This window comes from Sesamum indicum, linkage group LG8, assembly GCF_026168435.1.
Source record: "Sesamum indicum cultivar Baizhima isolate 11 linkage group LG8, ASM2616843v1, whole genome shotgun sequence".
NCBI lineage: Eukaryota > Viridiplantae > Streptophyta > Magnoliopsida > Lamiales > Pedaliaceae > Sesamum > Sesamum indicum.
Window position 1 is genome coordinate 18,351,473 of NC_142664.1, and position 27,807 is coordinate 18,379,279.

The window sequence follows — 27,807 nt, forward strand, 5'->3', positions numbered from 1 at the left end:
TTCTCTCTTCACAAACCTTAATCTTCCAATCCCAAAATTTACTTAAAAATTTCGATTTGTTGTAACCCATACAATTTCCCCCAGTCCTTGTGTTTTTATCGCAAGATCAAATCCGCACTTGCAAAAGAGCTTCGTTATGGGGAAAAAGTCATTCGAATTCGAGGAGTTTGAAAAATTATTTGAACAACTTCAACTCACGGTGTAAATCAAATGTATGCAAACAAACTTAAGAAACTAAATCTGTAAATCATGGTTATGAGAGCCCAGAATCGTTCCCAACTTTTAGCTATTTATATAGAAACCTTAATCTTTACGGTTCCAGTCCGATTCAGTAACACGACTGACTTTTGTGTACCAGACCAGACTGTCTTAACATGTTGCGCGCTTACCACGGGAGATGAAAATGCCGACTGCTCTCTGATGGTGATCTCCTTGAGCACAACTTGAGGTGAAGATGAATACTAAAGGACGTCTAAACTAGCAAAGTTTTGAATACTAAAGGTGCAGTGCTAAAAACAAGTCTTCTATTCTTAGATCTCTATATACAATATTTATTTATTTACTTCTTCCCCACGCCAAAGGTGCTCCACTCAAAGGTTGTGCCAATCTATATTGGGATCACCAGTTAACAGCTTTACTTAATTCTTTTTTTACTCACAGTAGTTAAGATAAATTGTTCGCGTGAAATTACTAAAATAACCTTCACTTGGTGGGATTATTGCAAGAATAATAAAGAAATACATGAAGAATCTTGCAACTGAGGTCTCACATCAGAGGAGAACAAAATTTTACCTCAATTACCTCCCAATGATATAGCTACAAGAACGCTCTTCTACGGCTCTACGGACCCGTGATTCGAAAGATATCAGAAAGCTCAATATTGGGTGGGTGGGTGGGGGGGGGGGGGGGGGGCGGGTCTGAATCCAAGGAAATCAGAACAGATACCAGAGTCACTTTGCAAGGACTGGATTCCACGTCAAGTTGATTAATATTCTGTGAACTTAAGTTTATACATTTCGTAAGGCACAATCCATACGTGCAAAATGCACGTTAACTTCAATCTGATGGGAAATGACCGACACCTGGAAAGGCTCACCCTGCTCAACGTAAATGAACTAACCCTAGCAAGAGCAATGAAATGCAGAAACTTCACATTCAAAATATTAACAGATCAAATAATACATAGCTGAGATGTCCTCCAGAGCAAGTTAATTGACTGACTCGTCTCTCTGCCATACATGGCCTACAAGGTCGCATACACATGCATCGACTTTGCTAAGGACATTAATTACAGTGAGCCACTAGTCTAAGCAGAGGACCAGTTCTCTGCCCTGTACAATGCTCAAAATATCAGCAGCATACATACAAGTATTTTAGCATTCCTGCATAACAGCCTCAGGAATGGCTGGATTACTTCTTCTGGCGCTTGGGCTCTGCCTGCAGGAAAATAAAGACCTCTGTTTAGCAATACACAAAGTAATGGGGATAATTTGGATAAAATTGCTGAAAGAATAAATATTTTACATGCAAAAATAGTGAAACATGCCTCGTAGATATACTATGGGTATGCAAAAGGGTATTCAAGCATGCACAAGGGCAATGTGTCTAATTCTTTACAAAGACTCGTGGATCACAGAAGTAACAAGATGAAGTTATGAGATCCTATACTGTACGGCATGTATCTACAAAGAGAACAAGCAGGAAGCACAATCCACGTAGAGAATTGTTCGTGTGAGAATAAATTGAACAAGACAAGATGAAAAGGGCAAAGCTTTTTGAAGGCACAACAAGCATGCTAGCTTTACCTTCCCATTTGTGAGTGGGGTTTTATGAGACTTCTTTACATCCTCATCAGATCCATGTTCAGAGCACAAAAAGTGGTCTAGCTGTTTTGCCTGTTCTATTGTCAAATCTACACAAGCAGGATGATACCTACATAAACCAATACAAACACAAGAAAGGGCAATATCACAATATTATAGGTCTACCTCTTGAATTGACAGATTATGCTATGCAAGGCACCCGAACCATGTGTTTGGTTCAGGAGACCGAAGGTACAACAATCTTATAGCAATGTGAAGCACAAATACAGTCAAATGTAACTGAGTCTGAGTAACCATCAAAAGAAGTAAACCATGAGTCAGAGTTCGCTCAGTTCTCTCTAACCAGAAGAAACAGTTGTTTTTGCATGATTTAAAGAGAGAGAGAGAAAAAAAAATCAAACAATTATATCAGCATACTGTTATTAGTTCATTTGAGCAAAACCAATCAACACACTTAGTGGATAATCCTAATCGAAACCCAATCGAATCACACTCCTGGACAATTTCATCCTACTCGCTCAATATCCACAATCTCAAAAGCCAGATTCATCTGATTGTAGAGAACATCTGAACTTTATGAGCTATCTACATTTTGAAGGGAAAAAGAATACTAGAGACAGGGAGCAAGTAATGTACCAGTCTTTGCATTCGTCACATTGTATCATGAGATCATCTGGATTATAGGGCATCTCGCATTTGCAATACCTTTCAACATGTGATCACAAGAACAGCATTTAATATCTCTTGAACATACCAAGTCACAGACTTACGCTATTACGAAAAGACACCAGAGGAAAAATCAAAATCTAAGCAGTACTCACACTGCCACACGATCTGGAAGGAAAGCTCCAGAGGCAGGTTTATATTCAAAACGACAATAGTAATCATCAGGACCAACATTCTCCAGCTTAGTATAATTCTTGAAACTGTGAACAGTGCATTTTCCCTCAATGGTATGAGCACTCTGAACGTCATAGTGATCTGACAAAAACAATTCCTTTGCTCCATGGAACTGTCTCCGTCCTCCAACTGCTTCCTCGGGCCTGTAGTACCACCTTACACGAACTCTCACATTGTTACGGTTATCAGCCTCAATCTTCTCTACGCGTGCCACATAAGGGGCTGAATCACTCTCTGATGGACGCATCAAGACGCAATCTCCAGCTTCAAATCGACATGGACGCAATCAGAAAAGAAATCCAATATCCATATGGAGCGATTCGGGCAGAGCCATAATTACAAGAATCAACACCAAAATTAATAAAAAAAAGAAACTTACATAAGGTAGCAAAAAGCCAAGAAAGCTTGTTACTGCCAACACACGCACTTAAAAAAAGGAAGAAGAATTAGCGCTTACATGGTACCTAGAGCCGAAAGCCACTTTTATGCATGTAACTTTTCAATCATGAATCATCATGCCGCAAAGGAACATAAATCCATATAGCACAGTTTTAAAACGATCAGTATAGCCTTTTTATTACCACAATTAAACTAACATTTTCTTTATTTTACATTACCATTCCAAAAGAAAAGAAAAGAAATGTAATACATAAACATGCATGCACAAGGAGCTGCCAGTGCATTGCTACCGAAATGAATAACCAAGCACCAAAAACCATTTCACGGCTTCACCCTTAACAAGCCAACCTCACAATCAACAAACAGCATTACACGTAATTCTCGGAACATATACCTCTAACAACTTTGTTGGTGCCTCTAATGGTGTAAGAATCAACGTCTCTTTTACCGGGTCTTGTCTTGGCCATTGAATAGTGGGAAAATCTGCTAATCTCTAGAGTATCTTCTCCAGTGCACTTGAGAAGCCGCAACTCTCCCCTCGACGACACGATCAAAAGCAGTATCTCGCAACAGATGAACCACGAAGGATTCCCGTCAAATCATGAATCTCGAAGGAAAAACGTACCGAAAATTAAGGTACATTGTTGGAGCTGCTGCCGAAGAAGCAGACCGTGGGTTTATAAACCCTAGAATTCTATTTATTTTGGGGTAAATATTTGCGGCAAAACAAACCCTAGAGAGCTGCTTCGTTCGTACTCATGTGGACTAGGCTCTGGCTCGGCTGGCTGCTATTTATTTGGAAATTAGGAGCATGTTTATGAATGTTGAACCAGGTTTTATGCGTTAATTAACGCTGCTAATCCTGTGATTAGGAGTTGACATCCTCTTACACCTCACCCTCACTTCACTGTCAAATTTATAATTTAAATTAAATTTTCATATATTTATAATATAAAAATTCAATTAAATTTATTTAATCACGCAATTACTATTATTATATTATTTATTTATTTTTACATAAAATTATATAGTAGATGAAACAAGAAATGATATTTAAATAAAGATAGCAGTTAAATAGTGTTTCAGAGCTTGACCCAATCTAGCCCAATATTTCTGTATATGGGCCCGAACCAGGGCTTACTCACCCTCTACACAATCTATTTTTACTTAATCAAATACTCCACACCCTTTCAAATTGAGTTTAATTACACTAATATTTCATATTTTTTTAATATAATAAATATACCCCTCAACTTGTAATTACAATTTACATTCACCCAAATACTACTTATCATTATACAAAGACATGAGCTAATTTATATAATGGGTGTTTGTAAATACGATTTTAAGTATTTATCAACTTATTCCCAAAATTAATAAACTGAAAACAATTTTCATTTATTTTTAAATTTTTTAAATAAATTATACACAACTCTTTATCAATTTTTTATTCACAAACTTCAATTTTTTGAAATTTTAATTTTATTTTCAAACACTTTTAAACTTTTGGTACTATTTAACTTAAACAATATTTTATAACTTATTCCCATCACGAAATCGAAAATTATTGCAAACACCTCTATGTTATCAATTTACAATAAGAGAGTTGAACAGCTGAAAACTAACATGAAATGAGTTAACTAAGAAATAAATCCAGGCCAGCAGGTTATATATTACTAGCATAGTCTGAATATAGAAGTCAGTGGCTTACATTCCGACCCATAAGTAAGAACAATATGACACACAAGTGGCAGTTGGAGGGAATTCACTTGCATACTCACACATAGTTACGACTCCTAGTTTTTAATCTTTTAATTTAAAGAAGCGCCGGCGAGATATCCATCGGAAAAGGATTGCCAAGAACATTGTCCATGTAATAGTGGGGGTGTGTGGCATCCATCACAACAAACTGCATGTCGTCCGACGGTTTCCAGTGCCGTTTTCTTTGGTTGATGAACCAGTTGTTTATTTGCTTCTGGTCCAGACCTGTCGATTCAGCCAGTGCCAGCTTCTGGGATTCCTGTTAGCACACATGAAATAACGGATTAGATTTTCTATTGCAGGTCCTATTTCATCGGTATCGTACAAATACCACGTGTATAAAATTTACATCATATGTTAATAAGGATTATAACCATACTGAGTCTTGAAATTCAGGCGTATTTTGAGTAGATTGATTGTAAGATTATGTGCGTACCGATGGGTAGGGCCATTTGTAGTGCCTGCTCCACCAGTCGAGTAATTGCTGCCGGGCTTCTTTGGGCAGCTTCCCTTTCTTTCTTTTCTTCATGAATTCCTGCTTGAGGCTGCCCAAATATCCACTGTACTTTCGTAAAAGCTGGCCTTTCAGTTCCCTGTCTTCAGCCTGAGGGTCGATGAAGCTATTATTCACATCCATCTCTTCTTCGGACGAACCGTTTCTCTCCATTGCGTCGACACAAGCTGTGAAAATGAGAATGTAAAGATCATATCACCTAGTAAAGTCATCTACTTTTCGGGAGTTGATGCCATCACTCTCTCATTATAAACACATCAAATTCGACTATGTAGTTAATAATATTATATATAGAGAAAACAAACTTCAACAATTGACATTTGAATCGAAATGTTACATGTAGCTGCTGCTAAGCATCATACTCGTGAGAAATCACAAGTAAAAGTCACCCTCGTAATAGATCAAATTAACCTCGAGCTTGCACTTTTTATCTCCTTTGCAACACATATTAATACCAAAATAAAGTTCGTGTGTTATCCTAAAGGGGACATTCTACCTGAATAAGTACTTGGGAGTTTCGGTCATGGTACAACACCATATATAATAATTTTCAATAACTGGAAACTTTCTTTTTTCTTTTTTTTTTTTGGGGGGGGGGGATGGGTGGGAGCGGGGAACAACTTATCAGAGCAAGATTCTAGAGTAAGGTACAACATAAGTAGATAAAGAAAATAATGGTTTCAAACCAGATAGACTAAATCTCTTGAACCAATGTATTCATCAAGACACATTACGGTGCCTTCTGCAGTTAACTGAAGGGCAACGCGGTCATGTATGAAGTAAATATATGCGAAGCAAATCATGCATGCTTGAAGCAAAGTCGTTATATCCCAACTCCCACCAGCATGAACATAATATAATGTAGGCATTAGCAGACTTCCACCTTCAAATTAAATTAAAGTGCAATTTCTGAGACTAAAATTCTTTTGTGTGTATATAAAAAAGCCCTCCCTCTCGAATTGCATGACACAAGTATGGCGGAATTATCAACTCCTATACTCAACTGTATATTATCTATACAAATTAATCAACACATAATGGCCTGATTTCACCAAATCTTGATCTCGTATCGATTAGCATGTCAATTCAGAGTGTCCCTCAGACTGAAAAATCATTGAGCTGCTCATCAAGCATCACTAGAAATACGACAGCCTTCAGTATCCAATTATCAATTTCAAAGGTAGCACATGATAGTTCTGACTAAGACCATTTCCAATAAATGACAAATTCAACTCTTGAATGAAAGCTTAGACCGAATAATTACAACTACGTACAAGAACAACTGTGCCTTAATGTCAAACACCAAAAAGAGAAAAAATAAGGATTATTTGGGAAACATTAAATCAACGTCAGAGAAACACAATAATCAAATTAGGTCTTTCTGGACCCATTTAATTCTAAAACCAAGTTTTCCACACAAATATTAACACCTCCATTGACTGTAAGAAATTACTTTTTGAGATTTGATAAATGGAAACAATTTTCCAAAGGGGGGAAGGGTGTCAAACTACTTTCATCTTTTTCCTTCTTCAAACATTTGTAATAGGGGTTTAGTACTATCAAATCATACGATCACACTGGAAAAAGAACTGTTGAAATTTAGACAATTGTGTAAGAATAAGAAATATATGCAGATACAGCTAATTAAATTTTGTAAAATATTTCCAGATGAAGAAATGGGAAGACAGAAGACCAAATGCCGGAATAGAAGTCACTGTTGTATGGATGGTAAACCTAGGTTAGAGTATTAAATTAGATAACTTGCATTCAAATGATTCACGCGGATAATAGTGAAACAAAAGAAACAGCTTAAAGAATTGTTCAACAATTATTTTTTAAAAGCTAAAAAATAAAACATGTAAACATAGAATATATAAATGTGGAAGAAAGAGAAAGCCATTAAACAATGGAGGAACTGCATCTGGAAAAACACAACTCTTTCTGTAGAAAATAGAAACCATTTTCTTGGAAACATGCACATGCAAGCATTCATTACAAATTATAACACACGACATCAAGCAGTAATCTAACTCCAAACAGTAAGATCTGAGAAGAATAAATGTCATTGGTTCAAGTATAAAAAGAGAATGAATACAGGCAAGGGTGGAAGAGAGAGAGAGCGAGACAAAAGAGGGGTTATCACCAGAACCAGATGAAGATAGACTGAGGGCCTTAAACTGGCACTCAATTCTTGAGAGGAAAAGCATGGCTTCTTTGAAGGGTTTTGAGAGTTCTTGTTCATACTTTGCCAGCATTTCACAGTAGGCCTCCATGAATTGGTCCAGCGCCGGATCTTCACCGACGGAGCTTGTTCCGTGGCGGCCCATCGCAGCGGCGGAGGCGCAGGCTTCCTCTAGTTTCGCAACCACTTCAGGCGGCGCTCCTATCTGTCTCAAAAGTCCACATCAGTTCCAGAAAGATAATGATCTGAATGAAATCTGTCATCACTGTCTCTCTCATCACTCTCTTTTCTGCAAGGGTTTTTGTTAGTTGACACTACTTTCTTGACTCTGGCCGGGTGTTCTACAAAACAGATTTGGGAAGCCTCTCTCACAAAAATCCACACGATCTCACGCGCACACCCTTTAAAACCACTCAAGTTATATATTCAAAAAATATTGTGCTGCCACCCGGAGAAACTATGTGTACAACTTTGATTTTTCAGTTCATCCGAGGTTGAGAAAAGTTTAAGGTTCAAGTTTACTTATCTCTGTGAAGATAGGTAGACATGACCAATTTTACCTTTTGGCAATTAGCATAAGCAGCCAAGAGACGGTGGTAGTGAGGATGAGCCATGATCTTTGCCTTGGCGGAGGAGCGGCTGCCTGCAGCATCATTACTACTCTCCATGAAATAATATCCAGTGCTCGTATTATTGTTGCTATGGTTATCATGATGTTGTTCAAGCATCATAGAGGAACCGCCGCCGGCGCTGTCACGATTTAGGTTTTGATGAGTAGTGGTGGGAAGAGGAAGAGGAAGAAATAGGGTATTTGCAGTGTCGGGATTAGGGTGAGAAGAAGCCATGGGAGGCATCATTATAATAGGACAAAACCCATTATTATTATTTTCTCCAAAAGCCATGAGACAAGAATTGCTACTTGAGCCAACACCAGTCCCCTCCATTATTCTCTCTCGCCCAACTTTCTCTGTTTGAATTTCTCTTGTTGTTCTCCTGCTGGTGCCCCTTCAGTTTCCCCTATAAACCCTTGAACTTTATGCACTACTCACTCACCATGTCTCTGTCTCTCTGTCTCTCACTCTCTTTCCAGTTGTACACACGCATAAGCAATCTTTTTGGTCTTTATGAATAATGTAGGCTAGCTAGCAGGGGCCTCCCGAGTTTTGTGCTTACTGGTTCAGCCTTTTTACAGAAAATCCTAAATAGTTGTAGTTAGTGGTAGTCTGTAGTCAGTTGATGAAGGGTTGTTTGTTCTTGGATTTATGGGTCTGAGAAAGTAGTCTGTTCAGGTTTATCTTTTGCCTTTGGAAGTGCCTCTCTCTCTCTCTCTCTGCTTATTAACAACAAGAAGCACTAACTCTCTCTCTCTCTCTCTCTGAACAGACAACAAAAGAAAGCAAGAAACGCAGTGAGGAAAAGAGAGAGAGAGATCTGCAGAGAGCACGCGGTGTTTGCAGGGGTGGGGGGGGGGGGGGGAGAGTAGTGTGTCGGGTGTGTGTGTGTGTGTGTTCGTATATATGTATGGAATGGAAGGGGTTCATTAATTTGTAATAATAGGGATAATAATACAAGAAGAGGGGGGTATGTTGAGTTGAGATGTGTTAGGTTAGAGAGAGAGTTGTTTGGGGTGCAAAGCTTATAGTTTTACCTTCCCAATGAAAACTCTCGCTTTCTTTTCTTGCACTGCCACTGAATCACTGCCATTACTTACTGGCAAACTAGAGAGAAAAAGAAAGCGTAGTAGTGATGAACGATCAAATCGAGGCGTAGTTTAGTGAAGTGTTATATGGTGACGGATGATGGGTGATGGATGGTGTACATGGGCTGTTTGTGTTTGTGTTTTGGGGCGCGGAATTACAACTCCTGTTCCTAATATATATATTCTACTCCAACTCACTATTGCTATTATTCACCTATTTCTTTGTCCTACGCGCTTCCACTTCTTTGCTACTGTATTCTCCACTTCTTGCTCTATCTTCGCCATTCCAATATCATCTCAATAATCCTACTAATTTTTAATTGGCAAAGTGCAATTTTGATCTAGTTTTGAAAGGTAGTATTTTTGGTTCAGGGCATTTTAATGCAGTAAATCGGGACAGTAATTTTTTAGCATTGTTAATTTAAGAATAAAATTTTTTAATTTTTATCAAAATTTTGTGATGATGCGCACGTAACCTCCTTATTTTGGGGATTTCTCCAAATTTTGACGACTTGGCATACATGGATGAAATTAATATTTTAGCTTATGCTTACGTGGCAAGGTGATTTGTTTAAAAAAGAAACATCACCCCTGTCAACTCACCTTGTTAGTCAAAAAAGAGGAAAACACCTACGTGTGAGGGGAGACTGGGGTAGCGATGGAAAACGAAGGCATTGGTTACGGGAGAGGAAGGGTCGGAGACAAAACAACTCGTGGAGGAATGCTCGTCATGAGGACATAAAGTGGTGGTCCAGCAGAATGGTAGGTGATGAGGATGTCACAAGGAAAAGGAGATTAAAATAAGGTGTTGTTGGTTGGTGGCATAGAAAATCGCAAGTCGAGGCGGATAAAGAACATAAACGAGGTCGCAGAGTGAGGTCACAGGATCACATGTGACACATTGTGGTTTGATGACGTCCCAAATCGGGCCTAGGGGACCCGAATCCGATCCGCAATACTCATCGGACAGGTGTCCATTGAAGAAGCAGCTTAGTCACTGCATGGGTGAGATGGAGCTGATACATGTCCTGCAAGTGGGACCCAACTTCCATTGTCTATAAATACTCTAAGTCCACACTGAGAAAAGGTACACTATCTCTCTGCACTTATATTTTAGATCGCCGAATTTTACCTTCGATCTCAGCATCTGATTTAAGCATCGGAGTATCATCGTCGGGACGATCCCGACTAGCTTTGTGTTTTGTTTTCAGATAACATATCTAAATCGGTGACGTGGGAGGTCGAGATCATTGATCAAGGTCAAACGTGATCGAGGCGGATCAGTAGGGCTGACGGCAACGATTGGTAAAGAGAGGCACGACAATAGCGTGAAAGCAAATGAGGAGATGAACCAAAAAATAGCAATTTGATAACCAAAATGGATGGGTATAGACTCAAAATGGTTGCTATGAGCTGGGGAGTATTTTGATGGTGGTGTGACAGAAAATGACATTCAAATGGAGGCAAATTGACAACAAAAAAAAGGGGTATCTAGGGTTAGGTCGCGAATGAGGAGATGAACTGTGAAACAACAATCTGGTAGTTGTAATTGATGGGAATAGGCTCAAACTAATCGTCGTGAGCTAGGGAGTATTTTGGTGGTGGTGTGATAGAAAATGGCATTTAGACGACTGTGAATCAACGGCGAGAAAAAAAGAAAAATCTAGGGTTAGATTGAAACTTGTTGGTTGCGATTAGGGGTGTGTCTTTTGTCCAATGAGGGCACGCGTGGTGGAGCTAAGGTTGCCTGCTAACGGTGAGGCGGAGGGTGATGCGCGTGGTCGGAAGCTCGCCGAAAAAACTTTCAGGCACCGGTCGACAACGGTGGAGGCTGCAGTAAGTGAGGTGTGGCAGGAATAAAATGAATTTAAAATAAAATGGGAGATTTGACAAACAATGGTGATGTGTTTTATTTTAACATGTCACTATTGCCAAGTAAGAAAATCATATTATTTTAATCCATACAGGCAAAATTCACATAGTGAAATATTCCTAATTAGGGCAAATTGATGAATTCCGATCAAATTAAGGCAAATTGGACTAAAATTAATACTTTTTGAAAATTACTGTCCTTAATCGATATTTTAGAATGATTATGGACTAAAAGTGCCACTACCCCTAAGAAATTGGATCAAAATTGCATTTTTCCCTTTTTAATTATTTGGTTATAATCAACTTTGATGTTTCATATTAAATTATTAGCTTAGCATATTCTACGGACTAGTTTGCTTTTTTGAATTAGGCTAGATAATTAGCTCAATTTAAAAAAAAAAATTGTTTTTTACTTGATATGATGGGCCCAAGTCTGTATTCTGGGTTGAGTTATCAGCAATAGTAATATACTCAGGCAAGGACTTGAAAATGTTTATTCTGTCCAAATTTTAGCATGGAAAATTTTTTGACTACCCTCATTGCTCCCATATGTACGTTAATGAACTAAAGTTAAATTTGCAATAAGGTCATTTCACATCTACACTATTATTATATAACAAAGTACATATACAATTATTTTTTTATAGGATTAAATGCAATTTTCATCCTCTAACTATAGCCCAATCACATTTTAGTCCTTTATCTATTTAGGGTTTGAATTTGGTCCTCTATGTAATTAAATTGCTCACTTTTAGTCCTATTTTAGCCGGAAAAACCAAAGCCGCCGGAAATTTACACGTGGCTCCTACGTGGACATTTAAATTAGGGCTGAGATTTCATTGGTTGAGATTTAAATGACTTGGCAATTTTTGAATTTAAAAAAAAATAAAATTACATGGCCGCCGCGAAAACACATTCTGCCACTGTTTTCTCCTCCGTCACGCCGACCCACGGTCTCAAATCATACCGTTAGATTCATCTGCTCATTGCGGTTCTAATGGTACTAGTTTCAACAATTTTCATCAACTAGGCGAAAAGATACATCCACTTGAAGCTCTCGATCATCGTCCGCCGTGAAACCATATTCCGCCGCCGATTTCTCCGCCGTCACGCCGACCCACGGTCGCGGACTGGTTCCGTTGGATTCGCTTGCTCATTGCGGTTCTAATGGTACTAGTTTCCAACAATTTTTATCAACTAGGCGAAAAGATACATCCACTTGAAGCTCTCGATTGTTGTCCGCCGCAAAACCACATTCCGTTGTCGTTTTCTCTGCCGTCACGCCGACCCACAATCGCGGACTGGTACCGTTGGATTCGCCTGCTCATTGCGGTTCTAATGGTACTAGTTTCACCAATTTTCATCAACTAGGCGAAAAGATACATCCACTTGAAGCTCTCGATCGTTGTCCGCCGCGAAACCACATTTCGCCGCCGTTTTCTCCGTCGTCACGCCGACCCACGGTCGCGGACCACCACTGTTCGCTTCCTCTTGTCGTTGCAAGTTGTTTGAGACCAGTCCCGTCGTTTTTCATCAACTGTGTACAAAGATCTTGCAATTTTCATCTTCTCGCTGTCGTTGTCCGTTGCGCCGCCGTCCGATGGCCGTTTGGTGAGTGTTTGGCCATGTAATTTTTTTTTTTAAAATGCGAAAATTACCAAGTCATTAAATCTCAACCAATGAGATCGCAGCCCCAATTTAAATGTCTACGTAGGAGCCACGTGTAAATTTCCGGCGGCCTTGGTTTTTTTCCAGTCAAAATAGGACTAAAATTGAGCAATTTAATTACATAGAGGACCAAATTCAAACCCTAAATAGATAAAGGACTAAAATGGGATTGGGCTATAGTTAGAGAACGAAAATTGCATTTAATCCTTTTTTTTATAGTACCTATGCAGTGTAAGTAAATTGCTTACAAATGTCCACTTCTTACATGACCTATTCTCCTCAATCTGCAAATATAAGGAAAACACTAGGTAAGTTTCAATTATAACCCTTTAATATCTGAGTCTAATAACATTGATTCGAGGACAAATGCAATTCATTTGAGCAATATAATTACGTGCTTGACATTTAATATTTCAAGAGAATTGTGAATTTGATTCATTTGAACCAATCACATTATATAAAAGATTGCATGTCATGGATTTATGGTGCATTGAGCAATTTTATGATATCATCAGGTCTGGTCAGACAGGATTAAGCATGCAAAAACAGTGTGGATCCTTAATGTGCAAGACCATTTTCCGAAATTTTCTATGGAAATTCAATAATTTTCGCAATAAATGGGTGGATCCATATCAACTATAATAGTGATGATTAATGTTCATTTGACGAATTTATATTGGTATTTAAAAATTGGATCATGCAAATATATATATATATATATATGTATATTAGGGTATATTACAACAACATTCCCTAAGGTTTGACTTAATTACGAATACCCTCTTATTGTTTGAAAAATTACAAAACCCTCATGATTTTAACGGCCGTATAACAATTAGCTTAATCCATTAGGTTTTCATTCATTTTTATGGTAAACTGACTAAAATGCTCTTGTGGACTAAAAATTATAATTTTATTTGTTTATTAAAAAATATTTTTTTATGGACTAAGTGGATAATTTTTTTTATAATTTTTAAAAAAAATTTATCCATCCCATTTTCGATTTTTTTATAAATTTTTAATTTTAAAAAAATACAGTAAGGGCAATGTTGACAATTTCATACCTCCATCCAAAAATTACATAATTTCATCAAATATTAGATGGGTATTTGTAATTTTCAAAAAATAAAAGAATACTTATAATTATGTCAAACCTCATAATAGGTCATTGTAATTTACCTTATTTTATAACTAAAAGACATTAACCCATTCATGTGAATCAATAGAACACCACAACAAATGCAACAAGTCTTGAGGCTTCAAATTAATGAAATTAGTGCGTTTGGACATTTTATTACAAAAAATATGGCTCATAGTTTTTACAAATTTGATGGTCTGAGTTTGAGGTTTGAACAACTCCAGATCCGAGTTTACCCATTGCATTTCTGCCTGAAAAAATCAATCCATTGCAAACTATAACTCTATTAATGTAAGTAATTAACATGGCTTTACTCCAAGGTTTCTGCTCGAGCCGTGTGCAGTTCAAATAAAGTTAAATATCAAGTCGTTTTATAAAACATGGGGCAACCTCCAACAGGATCTAATACAGACAAATATGATAAAAACATACTATTCATTTGTTTTTGTGGTTTGTGAAAAATTAATGTTGTCCATCTTATCTACATTAATTAAAGATGCTCTCACAGCAAATAATCACATATGAATTGTCTCATTCCAATTTACACAGGCAAAAATATACACTGTGTAATCATCCTGTTGCCCTTCAATCCTTAACTCTGCAGTCTCACATTTTCTGACCAAAAAACCAACATATCAATATTAAGATTATCTACTATAAATGAATAGATGGGTTTTGCTAGATTTTTACGTACACCAAGAACAATAACGACCCAGTATTTAATATTTATGGTAACTTTTTCTCTTGACCTTAAAAATAGTAAGGACCTCATCAGAATTTTTCAACAATTAATGTAAAAAAATATTAATTATGGCTGCACAACGACTAGTACAGCTCAAATATAATAAATATTTTGATCATCAAGACGAATGTGAATTTAATCATGGTCAAGTTTTTAAATTTTTGTATCGTTTTTGTTCGATTGTGATAGATATTGTTGATTTGACATAGGCTTTATTAGGTCATAACGATTTATAATGTAAAGATAATTATTTTTTTATAATAATACATATATTACTATAAAATTAATTCAAATTTGACTGCGGCCAATTTTTAATTTGAGCACGATATTTTTCTCAGAAAACTTTGTTGAAAATGAACCTTTTGGCTTATTTTAACTGATACAGTACTTGTTCAAAAGATTGATAGTACTAAATGTCGAGTGTAAACTGTTGAAAAAAAGAGAAGACAGCAATTACATGAGGAAGTATATATAAAGGTGATGATTTGTGGGGCAGCCCAAAATGTCCCTTCTGTCTATTACAATAAATTTTCACTCTTCCTTCCTCACAAATTACTACAACATTATAGAGAGAGAGAGTCAAGGAATCTCTTTTCCCTCTTATCCTATGACAATGAATGAATACAACTGAACATCTTCAGTTGTGTTTCTGTCTCGACATATTCTGTCCAATTGTGTACTTACTTTGTATGAATCAAAATATATCATATCGGTGAAGTATTTATTATGTATTAGGGCGTACAAATGTCAATATTGTAATAAACGAATAAATGTTTTTTTACTTTTACTGCATTTGAAGAGACATTTCAAATTACCCTTGCGATGGATGTCTCGCTTTTATGCACACTCATTAGGATCACACACCCATCCAAATTCAAACTCGATACCACTCGTAGAAAATCGTAAACCCGATTTATTGGAATGTTTAGTTAAAGACTTAAAATTTTATGGTATTTTTTGCGTAATCACATCTTAGATAAGCTTGATCCATTCACGTTAATGTATTCGTATTTCTCAAAATAGAAAATGTGTTTGTTGATTGATATTTTCAAAAATAGTTCCGAATCAAACCCTTTGTCATCTATGTTTATCTTAAAGTTTTCAAAACGAACCGAAAATGATTCCAAACAAGGTACACTATGTTTGTTTTCATTTTCAAATTATTTTTGAAACAAATCAAAACATACCCCACCTTATTTAGGTATTTTTAATTGTTTTAGCATAAACACACACATATACATAAATATATATAAAAAAAAATATGATTTGAAAATGAGTAGTAATTTTTGTCTTTAAACATATAATACTTATTTTAAATTATTTTCAAAAATAAATCCAAACATACATATTATCTCTAATACACGATTATTTATCTTTGTTTTTCTCTCTTTATCTCTACAAAACACTCAAAAAACTAATTCAAATATTATGGTAGAATTCTCAACATTTTTGAAAAATATTTTCATATAGATAATTCAAAAGTCTCTATTTATATATATATATATATTATTTATTAAATAATTTAAATAAATTATATGATATGAACACGAGTTAATACAAATTTTATTAACACACTCCATTGGATATATACATATAAGTTTGAGAAAGGAAAACTAAATGTAGTAATGCTTGTAGTAGGAGCAGTGGTAGATGTAAAGTGAAGCACCTGCAATCCTGCATCATCAGAGTTGAGGCAGTAGGAATTTGGGGGTGTCTGAATCTGAGACAGAGACTCAAAGGTTAGCTAGGTTTTGGAGCAAGGAGGAGGATTAGGGTTGATTCATGAAAGGACAGATCTATGCTCCCCTCCCAATTATTACGTATATAACACACTTGTGAAAAAAGAAAAACAAAAAGAAAGCAGATTGATAATTACACCTAATTGTTATTGATAATATAAGTGAATCTGAATTATTGTATAGGTAGGTAGGTAGTGAGTCAGTCATAATTGTTATTAGAATAGTATAGGAAAGTAGTAGTGTAGGTTGCATGGTAGCTAGGGTTCTTCCAACATACCTTTTTCTCAGTTGTTTTAAGCTTTAAGTCTTGTCCATCACCACTACCCTCCCCTATCATGCAACATATCAACACCATCAAACTGCCCAAATATTGAGACAGAGTTTCAAATTCTTGCAATTTTACAAAAATCATTTACTCCTCCAAAATTTTGAGATATTGGGTGTTTAAATAATCACTTAGTAACTTATTATTAAAAAACAAGCCATTAAAAACCAGGAAATCTATGTTGATTTGAAAAAGAAAAGGAGAATAACAATTTAAGAGAGATAAAAATTGTTGGAGTACGTACTCATATATGCATAATTAGCATACATATTTTTGATATTTTATTTCCTTTGAAAACTCTTGCTCTCTAGCTAGCACATGATGTCTGTCTGTCAATCAAGATGACTCCTAAGAATAGCCACTCTCTCAAGAAATCACATCCCTTCATCACATGAGAAGGCAAGATCTCCTGGGATTGCTGGTCCAGGAGCACCAGGATCAATAGTCCAACTTTTTGAGTTAAGCTTGGATTAATAGTTAGTCTCCAATGAGTCAAAGATTACAAGAAAGCAGAAGCCCTTTTGACACCATGCTTACTTACTTGGGGGGTGTCAGGTTCAGTATAGTCTTATTGCTATACATCTTGTAAAATTGTAGAGGTTTCCGGTCATAATTAAGCAACAAAATTGAAAGGCTTATCATATATAGTGAACTCTTTTGGGGCAGCAGTGATCATGATAGGGTTCCTCACTGTCTGCTTTTTTGTCCTCAGTCTTGCAATAAGTAATAAAGCACTTAATTCATATGTATGCATTAATAATTACAGACAACTTTTGTGGCCCATTCATCCCACTCACTTTTCTTGCATTAATTAGTTATGTTTGATGAGACTTATTAGACATGGCTCCCAAACATCTATCTATCTATCTCTCTCTCTCTCTCCTGATTTCTCTTTGATTCATCTTGTTGTTGTTCGCCGATTTGTGATTAAGAAATTAAATTCCATTATAACATAAGGTATTTGTTAATTAGAGTTTAGGGTTATAAGTATTAAGTGAAATCAAGACATCTAATTGAATGAAATAAATAAGAAAAGTGAATCAGATACGACTACTGTACTAAATCATTCACATTATAGATGTTATTGTAATTGATTATTTTTTTAAAGTATAATAATCTCATAACAAATATATTACACTTTTCGCATGTAATAACTTTGAACTTGATCCAACTTGATTTTTATGATATTAAGGAAAGAAAACATGGTACTCCAACATTTTACGAAATAGAAGAAAACCTCTCTTAATTCTCCAATTCTACATCTTTTTTTTTTTTTTGGTTGGATTTTGCATTATGCAGCTCATCTTTAACACAGGCAAGTGAAAAGAGAGGCCCAATAATCAATCCATGGCATCATTTCTACATGAAAAGACTCCTAAAATACAAAACTCCACTATGCAGTGGCTGTTTCTTTTAGTTTTTGGTTTTAATAGGGATATTGGGCACAACATCAATTCTTGGTCAATTGGAGTGAATATAGATGGAGGGATCCTCCCATGTCTGTCGGCCCAACCTTATGTAAGAAGAGAAATATCTTCAGAATAGCTACAAGCGAGAGTATAACTTTTGGCCGACAGCATATTGCTTTTCCTCGTCTAATCCATGCCACTATGAATGGAGAATAACTGTTTGTCTAGATTGGATGCTTCACTTCACTATACTATATTATTCTTTGATTTTCTTCTTCTTTTAATCACTAACACAGCATGTGTGTGTGTGTGTGTACACGAGAGAGATGATGGGGATTGCAAGCAAAAGTCTTGAGTGGCCCATGCATCCACATGCACTAACACTAATTAAGGCAAGGGTTTGAGTGAATTTGAAAAAATTATAGAGAATTGGTCGGTACAAAAAGTAGGGTTGATTATCTAGTGAGGTAGACGAGGTGGAGACAGAATCAGATAATCTGATCGTGTTGTAATGCAGTTTAGCTTATGTCCCCTGGTGTATGAATGGTCTCATGATGTCTATCTTCCAAACGGTTCTGTTGGAACCACCACTCACCCAGGTTATGGACTCGACCTAACACAAATTCCTTAGTATTGAACAATGGGTAGATTGGTTGAACCGTCGCTGCCCGACTTCTCCTGAGTTCCAACAGACTACCTCTACTGCTTCATTCAAGTATCCAAACTGCTGACAACGCATGATTAAGTTTTAAAAGGAAAAGCTTATAATGCTAAATGAAGAACCACGTCGACAGAGGTTATGGGTACATCAGCAGAAATGCCATCTCCAAAGACGGTACACTGTCTGCTGCAAACTTGACAGCACATGAGTTCAAACAGAAGCCATTCAAGTACTTTTTATATGCATTTAGTTCAAATGTATAAAGTTATCTTCCACGAACACATGAATTCAACAAGTTTTGGAGATAAGGAGCAGCACGGAGTTAACAGTAGAGAATAAAAAGCTGTTTAGAGTTTCTGAACCACCACAGAATTCAACAATCCTGCTTGTTCAATTGTCTGGCTGTAACCAGTGAGGACCTTGGGAGGAAATCCGACAGTCTGTAATTGATATGTTCTCGACCCATCAGGCCTAGATGCATCAATGAAGGAACGAATATCGGCTATTGTGTGGTGGTAGTTGAAGTGGGCAACCATACGGGTTCCATCTGCTAGCCTAAGTTGAATTGAAGTGGACGGCAGTGACCTATCCACAACAAGACCTGCTGAAGGGGATGGAGCACTGTGGAGGGGAGCAGCAGCAGTTGTCTCAGGAACCGATTCAGCTGGAGAGCTACTCCCTAGAGTTCTGCCCACACCTTGAAATGCAGCACGACGTACCTGTGGTTCCTGCAAGTAGCACAAGAAGAATATTGTAAATTAATTTCTGATGTTTGTTAAATCAAGAAAAAAGCCAGTACAGCACCCCCAACTCTTAGTTGGCCTTGTAGGGCAGTCTTGAAGAATTTTTCATGTATGCGGTCTGTAGACATCTATAAAGCTTAACTACTTCTCCAGACATCTTCTGTAGGCATGCACATGGTACGAATTGATTGTTTTACAAGAAAACATTTGAAAAATTCAGTTTTTATTTTAGCACATTCATCCATCTAAATGCATATTGATAATTTATATAAAATCTAAATATTATTATTGTCCCCCAATCAATATAAAAGCAATGGTAAATTTTAGATTTATGCCATGCGCATGCCTAACAAGGATTCCTTGGGAAGTTTCAAACAATGCACAATTTTATTTATTTATTTTTATTTATATTTCCCCTTTGTTCCACTGTAAGTTATGTTAAAAGCACCTGAAAGTATCCACCTGGAGGAAGTGGAGCAAAGAAAAAACCCAGATGTTTGACCCTACAGAAATTGCAAAGACGAAGAAACATAGAGACAAATTCAGCATGATGAACTTACAGGGTAATTCTCATCCCTCCTTACGAGGTTGACATGAACAGCAGTTCTCCTATCTGCAGGTTGCAGCTCTTTAGGGCACTCAGATTTTTTTATGCTCTGCAGCAAAAGAAAATAATATATCATCAATTACATAACATAGCACTCCAAAATTTCCCACCAGAATCTGGACATAAGTAGCTTAATGACAGAAATGGATATTCAATGTCACTGCAGTCAATAAAACCAGTTTTCTAGTTGCCACATGAGGAAACACAATAAATTAGTACAAGTCAAGAATCAAAATTAACTAAAAGAGAGATTTTGAAATAGAGCTGCCATGAGCAGCACAGCTTAAGCATAACAATAATCTTATTTGTCTCTTTTCTCTTTGAAACTTTCTTCACTGTTTTTTTTTTCCTTCTTCAATTGCCTGTTACCTCCAGAAAAGGAGCATTTTCAGGATCATCCAACCTCCTCAATGGTCCATCATCAACAGTGAAACCATTTCTCCAGAAAACGATGTTGTGCACAACTGACTCAGGTGGCTGAGGAGCAGCAGTTGGCACAGTTTCTCCCGAAAGTAATCTTCCCGTCCCAGTGAAGCTTCTTGAGCTTGAAGCTGGCTGAAGGCTTTCCAAGGGCCCTTGCACAGCACCCAACTGTCTGGCTTGATCAAAAATTGCATCCACATCGTTACCCTTTGATGGATCTTGGACAAGCATACCGCTGAGAGTGTGAAAATAAATAGTCAGAAAATAAATCATAAAGTATTGCATATTAGGAGAAGTGTTCATCAGAACAAGACAGAAATAGTGATAAGGGAGTATACAGCGTAAACAGTAAAATGCCTGGATCAGCAATTCCAAAGCACAACAAGCTACATCCTAAGTCGGTCAATCATATATCAAGCAGGATTTGTTTCATGCAATTACAACAATTTAACCATGAAAATTGATTAAATGGGCCCAAGAAAATGAAAATTGGTCGAATGCTAACACATCATACTTCTAGAAGACACACACCTTTAACAAACTTCCAGATTCTAAAGAAAGGAAAGTGCACTTGCCTAATCATAACTCCAACACAAAAAGGTCAGCGATTAAAGAAATAAGCTGCTTAGTGATGTATATTTTCATCTTGTAAACACACAGCTGTTGTAAGTGCTTAAAAATACAAGTTTTGGACTAAATGACAAACAAAATGAAAAGATAGGACAGACTCATATTACGTGGCTTGCCAACATTTCATGCTAAGTAGTCCTATGCCGTATCACAACAAGCAATCGTAACTTCAACACAATATACAGACAAAATACAATGTGCTCTCTTACAATTTTTATTGCAGCTAAGTAAGAGAAAACAGAGAGTTCCATATTTCAAAATTATAAGTTGCTATTTACTAGTAAGTAGCAATAATACCTAAAAGGGCACAGACAGCTATAAACATGGACGAATTGTCGCCCGAGATCAGCCACAAGTTGAATGAAGATCATAGAGCAGTCAATCAGAATTAGAAATGCACATGTCAATTCTACAAATAAACCCTAACAAGGTACTATCAACAATAATCGACGAAAGCCTCTCCCCCTCCCCGAACCCAATAGGAAACCTAAACCAAATAAAAATAAACGACCCACAATTTAGTCCTCATGAACCCATATCAGGGTTTACCTCTACCCATCTAAACGACAGCGGTGCTAAATCAAGATGCCGACACCCCACCGCCACATCCAGAACCGATATATAATTAACAAAACAGCACAAGCCAATCGAAGTTGCCCAAATATTTGAGTCGAATTCAAGAAAACGAAATCTTAATAGTCTAGGAATTTGATTTCGGAGAGGAAACTAAGTAAATCAATAAAAAGGACCTCTTTTCGCCGCCGGTGTAGTACTCCTGGGGTCCATCGGAATCGCTGTCGGAATCGTGTCCAGACGGGCGGTTCAAGTCCGAGAGGGTCCGTATGCCGCCGGCTCGGCTGCTCGAGGGTTTCTTATCGCGGGACGACATCTTCTGGATTCTTGCTTGGCTGTGAGATTTGGAATTTCAGAAAATTGAGTACAAGTTGAAATTGGGTGCCTTTTTGGGGTTATTTATCCCAATCTATTGAGAATTATTCCCAACCCGTATTTATATTTTCGGGAAATCTGTTGATATAATTAGGAGTCGATTTTCAATATGGGCTAATAGATTAATAAATAAAAAAAGAAAAAAATTCCAATCAATCCATATTAAAAACGAGCAAATTATCTCTTATGAAAAAATAAATAATAATTTATTTTTCTATATTTTTTAAAATACAATAATTTAAAATTTTAATTTTTAAAATGAAGAAATTTACCTCCGTGTATAATGAGGTAAATTGATTGCTTCATTTTAACAAGTATAAGGGATAATTGTTATATTTTTTTTTTATAGGGGGTAATGTGCTTACTTTTAATATCATAGGGGGATAAATTGTTATTCACCCATAAATAAAATAACATTTATATCTGCACGCTCAATTATACTTTGTAACGTAATCAGGTCTAATTTAATTAATAAAATTGAAGCTTTAGAAATAAAAGGGATAATTACACTCCATTCTACAAAGTTTTGGTGTAATTACATATATATCTCTTATGATTTGAGAAAATACATCTAGTACCCATAGAGTTTGCTTCATCTATCAAATTAGTCCTTTTGTTAGTAAAAAATCACGAATTTGCTAATATTAATAAAAGAAATTACAAAAAAAATCTATATTTACTAACTTATTGCAGATCAAATAAATTTTTTTATGACCGAATTACCCTCATACGCCTTCACACGTCAATGTATATGAGGAGATATATCTTTACCGTTATAAGAACAGTTTACTCTGAAAGAAATTATTTGACCTACAATAAGAAAGTAATAAATCAGTCGAGAGTATATATCAATTAGCATTCAATTTTTCTGTTAATATTAACAAATTTAGTGAATTTTGACTAACAGATGGACTAACTTGTTAGATGAAAAGAAACTTTAAGGGTACTAGATGTAATTTTTCAAATCACATAAGGTTTACGTATAACTACACAAAATCTCAAGGGATGAGAGTGTAATTGTCCTTAAATAAAAAATTATGTGCTCAAGTCTCATTAACAGGTGAATATTGATTTATTTTAATAATAATTATTAATCTATTATAATAATAATTATTGCCATTAATTATTAATTAAAATTTATGATATAAATATTTTAATCGATTCATTCAAAACATTATGTTTCGCGTTAGTCTAGTGATAATCAACATAGTGCTAAAATTCTGCTACAACTTTTTAATGGGGTGATTTGAGCTGACCAAAAATTCAAATGAATTCCGATCATATAAAATTTCAATAAAAAATAGTTCAAAATAAAATTTAATTTGAGAATAAAAACTAGAATATGAATCTACATTCATACTAATTTAGTTTTGATTTATGTTTTTTCAAATATATATATATATATATATATATAGACACACACAAATATACATCTCGATTTTAAAAGAATAGAAATATTGATTTGATTTTTTACATTATTTTTTGAAGTGAAAATAATAAATTATTATTTATTGAATAAAATGATTACAATTATCGATATAGTTATTTATATTTAATAATAATCGATAACTATAACAATCATATACTATTAAAATAGACAGACATCTACTATTAAAATAGAACGAGATGATGTTGTTAGGATGAGAACTCATAAACTTAAAAACGTTGTGAACGGCCCACTAGAAAGAACTTTGTATGAACGAGGCCGAAGCGAATGCGGTTTGTACTTCTTGTTGTCTTGTGGAAGAGCCCAATGCCTATTTCCATGCAGTTTGCAGGATTCTGGAATCTGGATGGCATCCACCCAGAACATAAGGGCATGATGTAATAAACTCCGCAGCAGCAGCAGACACGGTTCAGGTTAGGCTTTCCTCATCATGTGACTGAGTCTCAGACTCAGTTATGTCTCTTCTATAATATTGTTTTATTTTTTTAAAAAAAAATACATCTATATCGATAAAACATTCAACCTACTATTATAATATTCAAGTTTACAATTTTTTAATTATAAGACCTCAACATCACCGATCAAACAACAGATCGTATGTTCTCTAATGTTGTTGTTGACGCCACATTTTCATGCATTATTAACTGCACCCTGCACACACCATTGTATCGCTTGCGTCTCACCCCAAACTTAGCATCTCCATCAATGTTAATGAATGGTACGATGTCGTACCACAACCCAACCACAAACTATAATTTTTCCTTTTTTTTTTGTTTCATGACATTTCAGTTATTCTCATCCATGTAATAACAGATTTACCACATTATATTTAATTTTTCATTGCCTGTCACCAATTATATATCATCACTCACCATTACACTAAGTATTCTCTACTATTACTTATATTTTTTTGTTAGATACAATTTATTATAATTAATATATTAAAGTAATTTAAAAAGTTGATATAATTTTGAATACAAAAAAAATAAATAAATAAAACTTGAAGAAGAACATATAAACTATTAAACAAGTAAACGTGTATTCTACTTCATATTGAACTCCGAAGCTTTGAATTATTACATCTCAATCTTATCATTTCAATAAAATTTCACCAGACCTTGTTATTAAAAAAAGAAGGGGTGGTGAGCGGTCTCACAAATAGATTGATGGACTCTTTAGTACGGAAAATTCTAATTGAAATCGAATTTAGTTAAATTTAAACTAGTTATACGACAAGTGTAATACAGTTGTTGTTTGATTTTGTGTGATAGAGCCTGATTTGAATAAGAATGTATTGTTCTTTTTCTTGGTTTCTGGAAATTAAAGAAAGAAAAATGATATATAGCAGAAATTGAGGAACAGAAATATATAATTGAAGATGCAAAAATGGAAGTATCAAAGAAACTACAACAAAGCATTAGCTCGTCGTGTCGGAAAGTTTCTACATGTACCTAATTAATTACATCGTACGGTTTTTTTAATTAATAATTTCAACTAAATAACAAAAGTTTCCTGCTGGTAATTAGCAACCTAAATACTGATTAATAAGCTTTCTTGGTAAATAGGCTCCTGATGTTAAATAAATTACTTTTACGTACCCCTTCCCCGGTGGCGCCTCTGCCGCCGTCAGCCGCGAATGCACTGTTCTCATCATTCCTACAGCTCATATTATGCCGGTAGCCAATACACATAGGAACATTCAAACTTAACACCCTAGCTTTTGGACCTCCGCCTCCGGACGAGGCTGCCGGTGTTTTCCTGCGACCCTCAGTTCCAGATTCTTTTCTGGCACCCTTTTCAGAATTTCTTGCAACGGTCTCTGGGCTCCGCCCAACGCCGCCGTTTCCTCGGCGGACCTGCCAAACTGGACTGCTTCTTCCCAAGTGAACTCCTGCTCTGCTTGGGCTGTTAGGCCACTTCCTAGACTTTGACTCGCCAGTGGAGTTACTCCGGGAGCATGGCGCACTACTAGCTTTCCGAGTGGCCGCGGCCCATCTCGGCCGAGTTCCGCCATTCCCGGCGGATCTACTCCTCGAGAAAGGCCATATATTTATGTTGAGCTCCGCCGCACTCACCAAATTACTCGTAGCGGCGCCTCCACCATTCTTCTTCTGATCTCGCTTCTTGTCTTTAACTCTAGTAATATCCTTCTCCTTGGAAGTAGTATGATCATCTGCACTAGCGCTGACGGATGATTCTAAGACTTTCTTATCACTTTTCTTGAAAATATACCTCCAACGCTTCGAAGTAGACAACGCGGTGGAACTGGCTGCCTGATACCCGAATTCAACGCTTATAGATTCGGGCTCCGTAACTTGGTCCGACCCGGGTGCTTGGGAGTCTTGCGGCGGCGGCGGCGGAAGCTCATTGGAGACGTGGAGGAGGTGGTGGAGGGGGAGGAGGACGCCGTCGGAGAAGAGCTCGTCGGCGGAGAGGAGATTAGGCTGAGGGAAAGAGGGGTTTCGGACCATCCAGAACTCGAATTCGGGGGAGCTGGAGTCGGCACTGCTTCTCCTTCTCCCACTGCTACATGGTGAAAGAATTTGAGGAAGGGGTTGTGGGTCTTCCATTCTTGAAACTGAATGAAGCAGCAGCAGTTTTCAATATTTAGAGAGGAGAAGAGGATTTGAGTTTGGAGATAAAGATGATGAGAGAGACCCTACAAACAAACAATACCATGTACATGCAATAAAGAAAGAGGGGGGAATAAGAGCATTGTGTAATAAAGACACCGAAAGCGACGTCTAAACCCTCCTTCCTTCCTTCCTTTACTCCAACCTCTTCAATCAATTATTTTCATAAATATTATAATTTCTTTATTTCAATTAAAGTTTTTTTTTTTAATTAATTGAAGCTTCTTTTTAGGTCCGGTATGTCGTTCATATAAATTATGAATCGTTTAATGAATACATGATAATAATATTAGATGATTGATAACTAACCAAGTATACTCTTCTTTCTTGAGTACGATACCATAGCTAATTCATATCTTTTTTCCCCTTAATGTCTGATTAATAGGACGACAACAGGATTTTCTATTATAAATTTATATAATAAAAATTCGATTTAATTCATGAGCTCTTGTATCAACTTTTTCCATCCAAGATTGGTCCTAATTAGTCCAGTTACAAAGTAAACAATAGGTATGTAGGTGAGATGATTATGGTATGATAAATAAATAAGAAAATAGTGGAAAAATGTTTGGGGAAGAGGATAAGTGGGGGCGTGGAAATGTGTTGAGAGATGCGGGTGGGGCTGAAGTTTCCAAACAGAGACAACCAAATAGCAGAAATGAGAGAGCGATGGGTATTTGTTTGTAACCTAAAAATTAAAATGCTATAAATACAATTGCAGGCAAAAACACCGTTAACACATTAATGCATTACGCCCCGCCAACAATCACACACACCCTTTAACCTTCTTCTGATAGCAATCGCCACGTGACATATGGCCCCCTCACCTTTTTCAATTATATGTTTTCCTTCACTCATCTACGCCTCCCTATTTAGTGCCAAGATTTTAAAACATACGGATAATTACACTCTATTTTTTCTGAATTTTGGTGTAATTATAAATAAATTTTTTTATGATCAAACTACCCTTATACATCTTCACATGTTAAATGAATGTGAAGATGTATATATCTTCATGATTATAAAGGTATTTTAGTCTGGAAAAAACACTCAAACGTACATATATATTTGTTTATTTACTGGATACGAAATCTTGATGCATTTAAATAAATTTTAATGTTTTGATGTATTGAATATAAAATGTGTGTGTTAATGTGGAAAATTTAGATGTGAATATCCATTAATACAAGTGGTTTATTTATTTATGAGTTGCAGTAGGTAATGGTCCTTGTTATGAATATATGATAATAATAATGTTTAATTGTATGAATAATTGTTTCGATCTAGTCCGTACAGTATTACTTAAATATGAAAGTGATTATCTAATATTAGCACCCACGGCCTTCTGCATCTCTCTTCCCTCCGGTCTAAACCATTAGATCCGCCCAACTTCCGCCGCCTACCTATTCTCCCTCCTTTTTTTTCTTGATTAATCATCGTGGCACGTTGTCCTTATATATATATAATGAATAATATTTTATATTTTTTTGTATAAATAATAAATTACACCATATGATATATTAAAATATTCAAAATCATGTAAA

General features: G+C 36.2%; 4 protein-coding genes across 4 annotated transcripts; all 4 read right to left on the reverse strand.

Moving 5' to 3' along the window:
* Positions 1-1,139: 1,139 nt before the first annotated feature.
* LOC105168002 (chromatin remodeling protein EBS) lies at positions 1,140-3,904 on the reverse strand. Its single transcript, XM_011087904.3, has 5 exons — positions 3,517-3,904; positions 2,645-2,987; positions 2,460-2,528; positions 1,806-1,932; positions 1,140-1,437 (listed from the first exon to the last, which is right to left on the reverse strand). The coding sequence occupies exons 1-5, from the start codon at positions 3,587-3,589 to the stop codon at positions 1,411-1,413; spliced, it is 639 nt and encodes a 212-aa protein (XP_011086206.1). The 5' UTR covers positions 3,590-3,904; the 3' UTR covers positions 1,140-1,410.
* An 859-nt stretch (positions 3,905-4,763) lies between these two features.
* LOC105168004 (homeobox protein SBH1) lies at positions 4,764-9,052 on the reverse strand. The gene is made up of 4 exons (XM_011087905.3): positions 8,140-9,052; positions 7,541-7,784; positions 5,320-5,564; positions 4,764-5,142 (listed from the first exon to the last, which is right to left on the reverse strand). Exons 1-4 carry the CDS (start codon positions 8,521-8,523, stop codon positions 4,939-4,941), a joined length of 1,077 nt encoding a protein of 358 aa, XP_011086207.1. The 5' UTR covers positions 8,524-9,052; the 3' UTR covers positions 4,764-4,938.
* A 9,989-nt stretch (positions 9,053-19,041) lies between these two features.
* On the reverse strand, positions 19,042-22,232 carry LOC105168005 (plant UBX domain-containing protein 4). Its single transcript, XM_011087906.3, has 4 exons — positions 21,985-22,232; positions 20,552-20,840; positions 20,136-20,231; positions 19,042-19,560 (listed from the first exon to the last, which is right to left on the reverse strand). The coding sequence occupies exons 1-4, from the start codon at positions 22,122-22,124 to the stop codon at positions 19,180-19,182; spliced, it is 906 nt and encodes a 301-aa protein (XP_011086208.1). The 5' UTR covers positions 22,125-22,232; the 3' UTR covers positions 19,042-19,179.
* Positions 22,233-24,981: 2,749 nt separating this feature from the next.
* Positions 24,982-26,321, reverse strand: LOC105168006 (uncharacterized). Its single transcript, XM_020695746.2, has one exon. It carries the CDS (start codon positions 26,198-26,200, stop codon positions 25,172-25,174), a length of 1,029 nt encoding a protein of 342 aa, XP_020551405.2. The 5' UTR covers positions 26,201-26,321; the 3' UTR covers positions 24,982-25,171.
* Between the last annotated feature and the right edge of the window lie 1,486 nt (positions 26,322-27,807).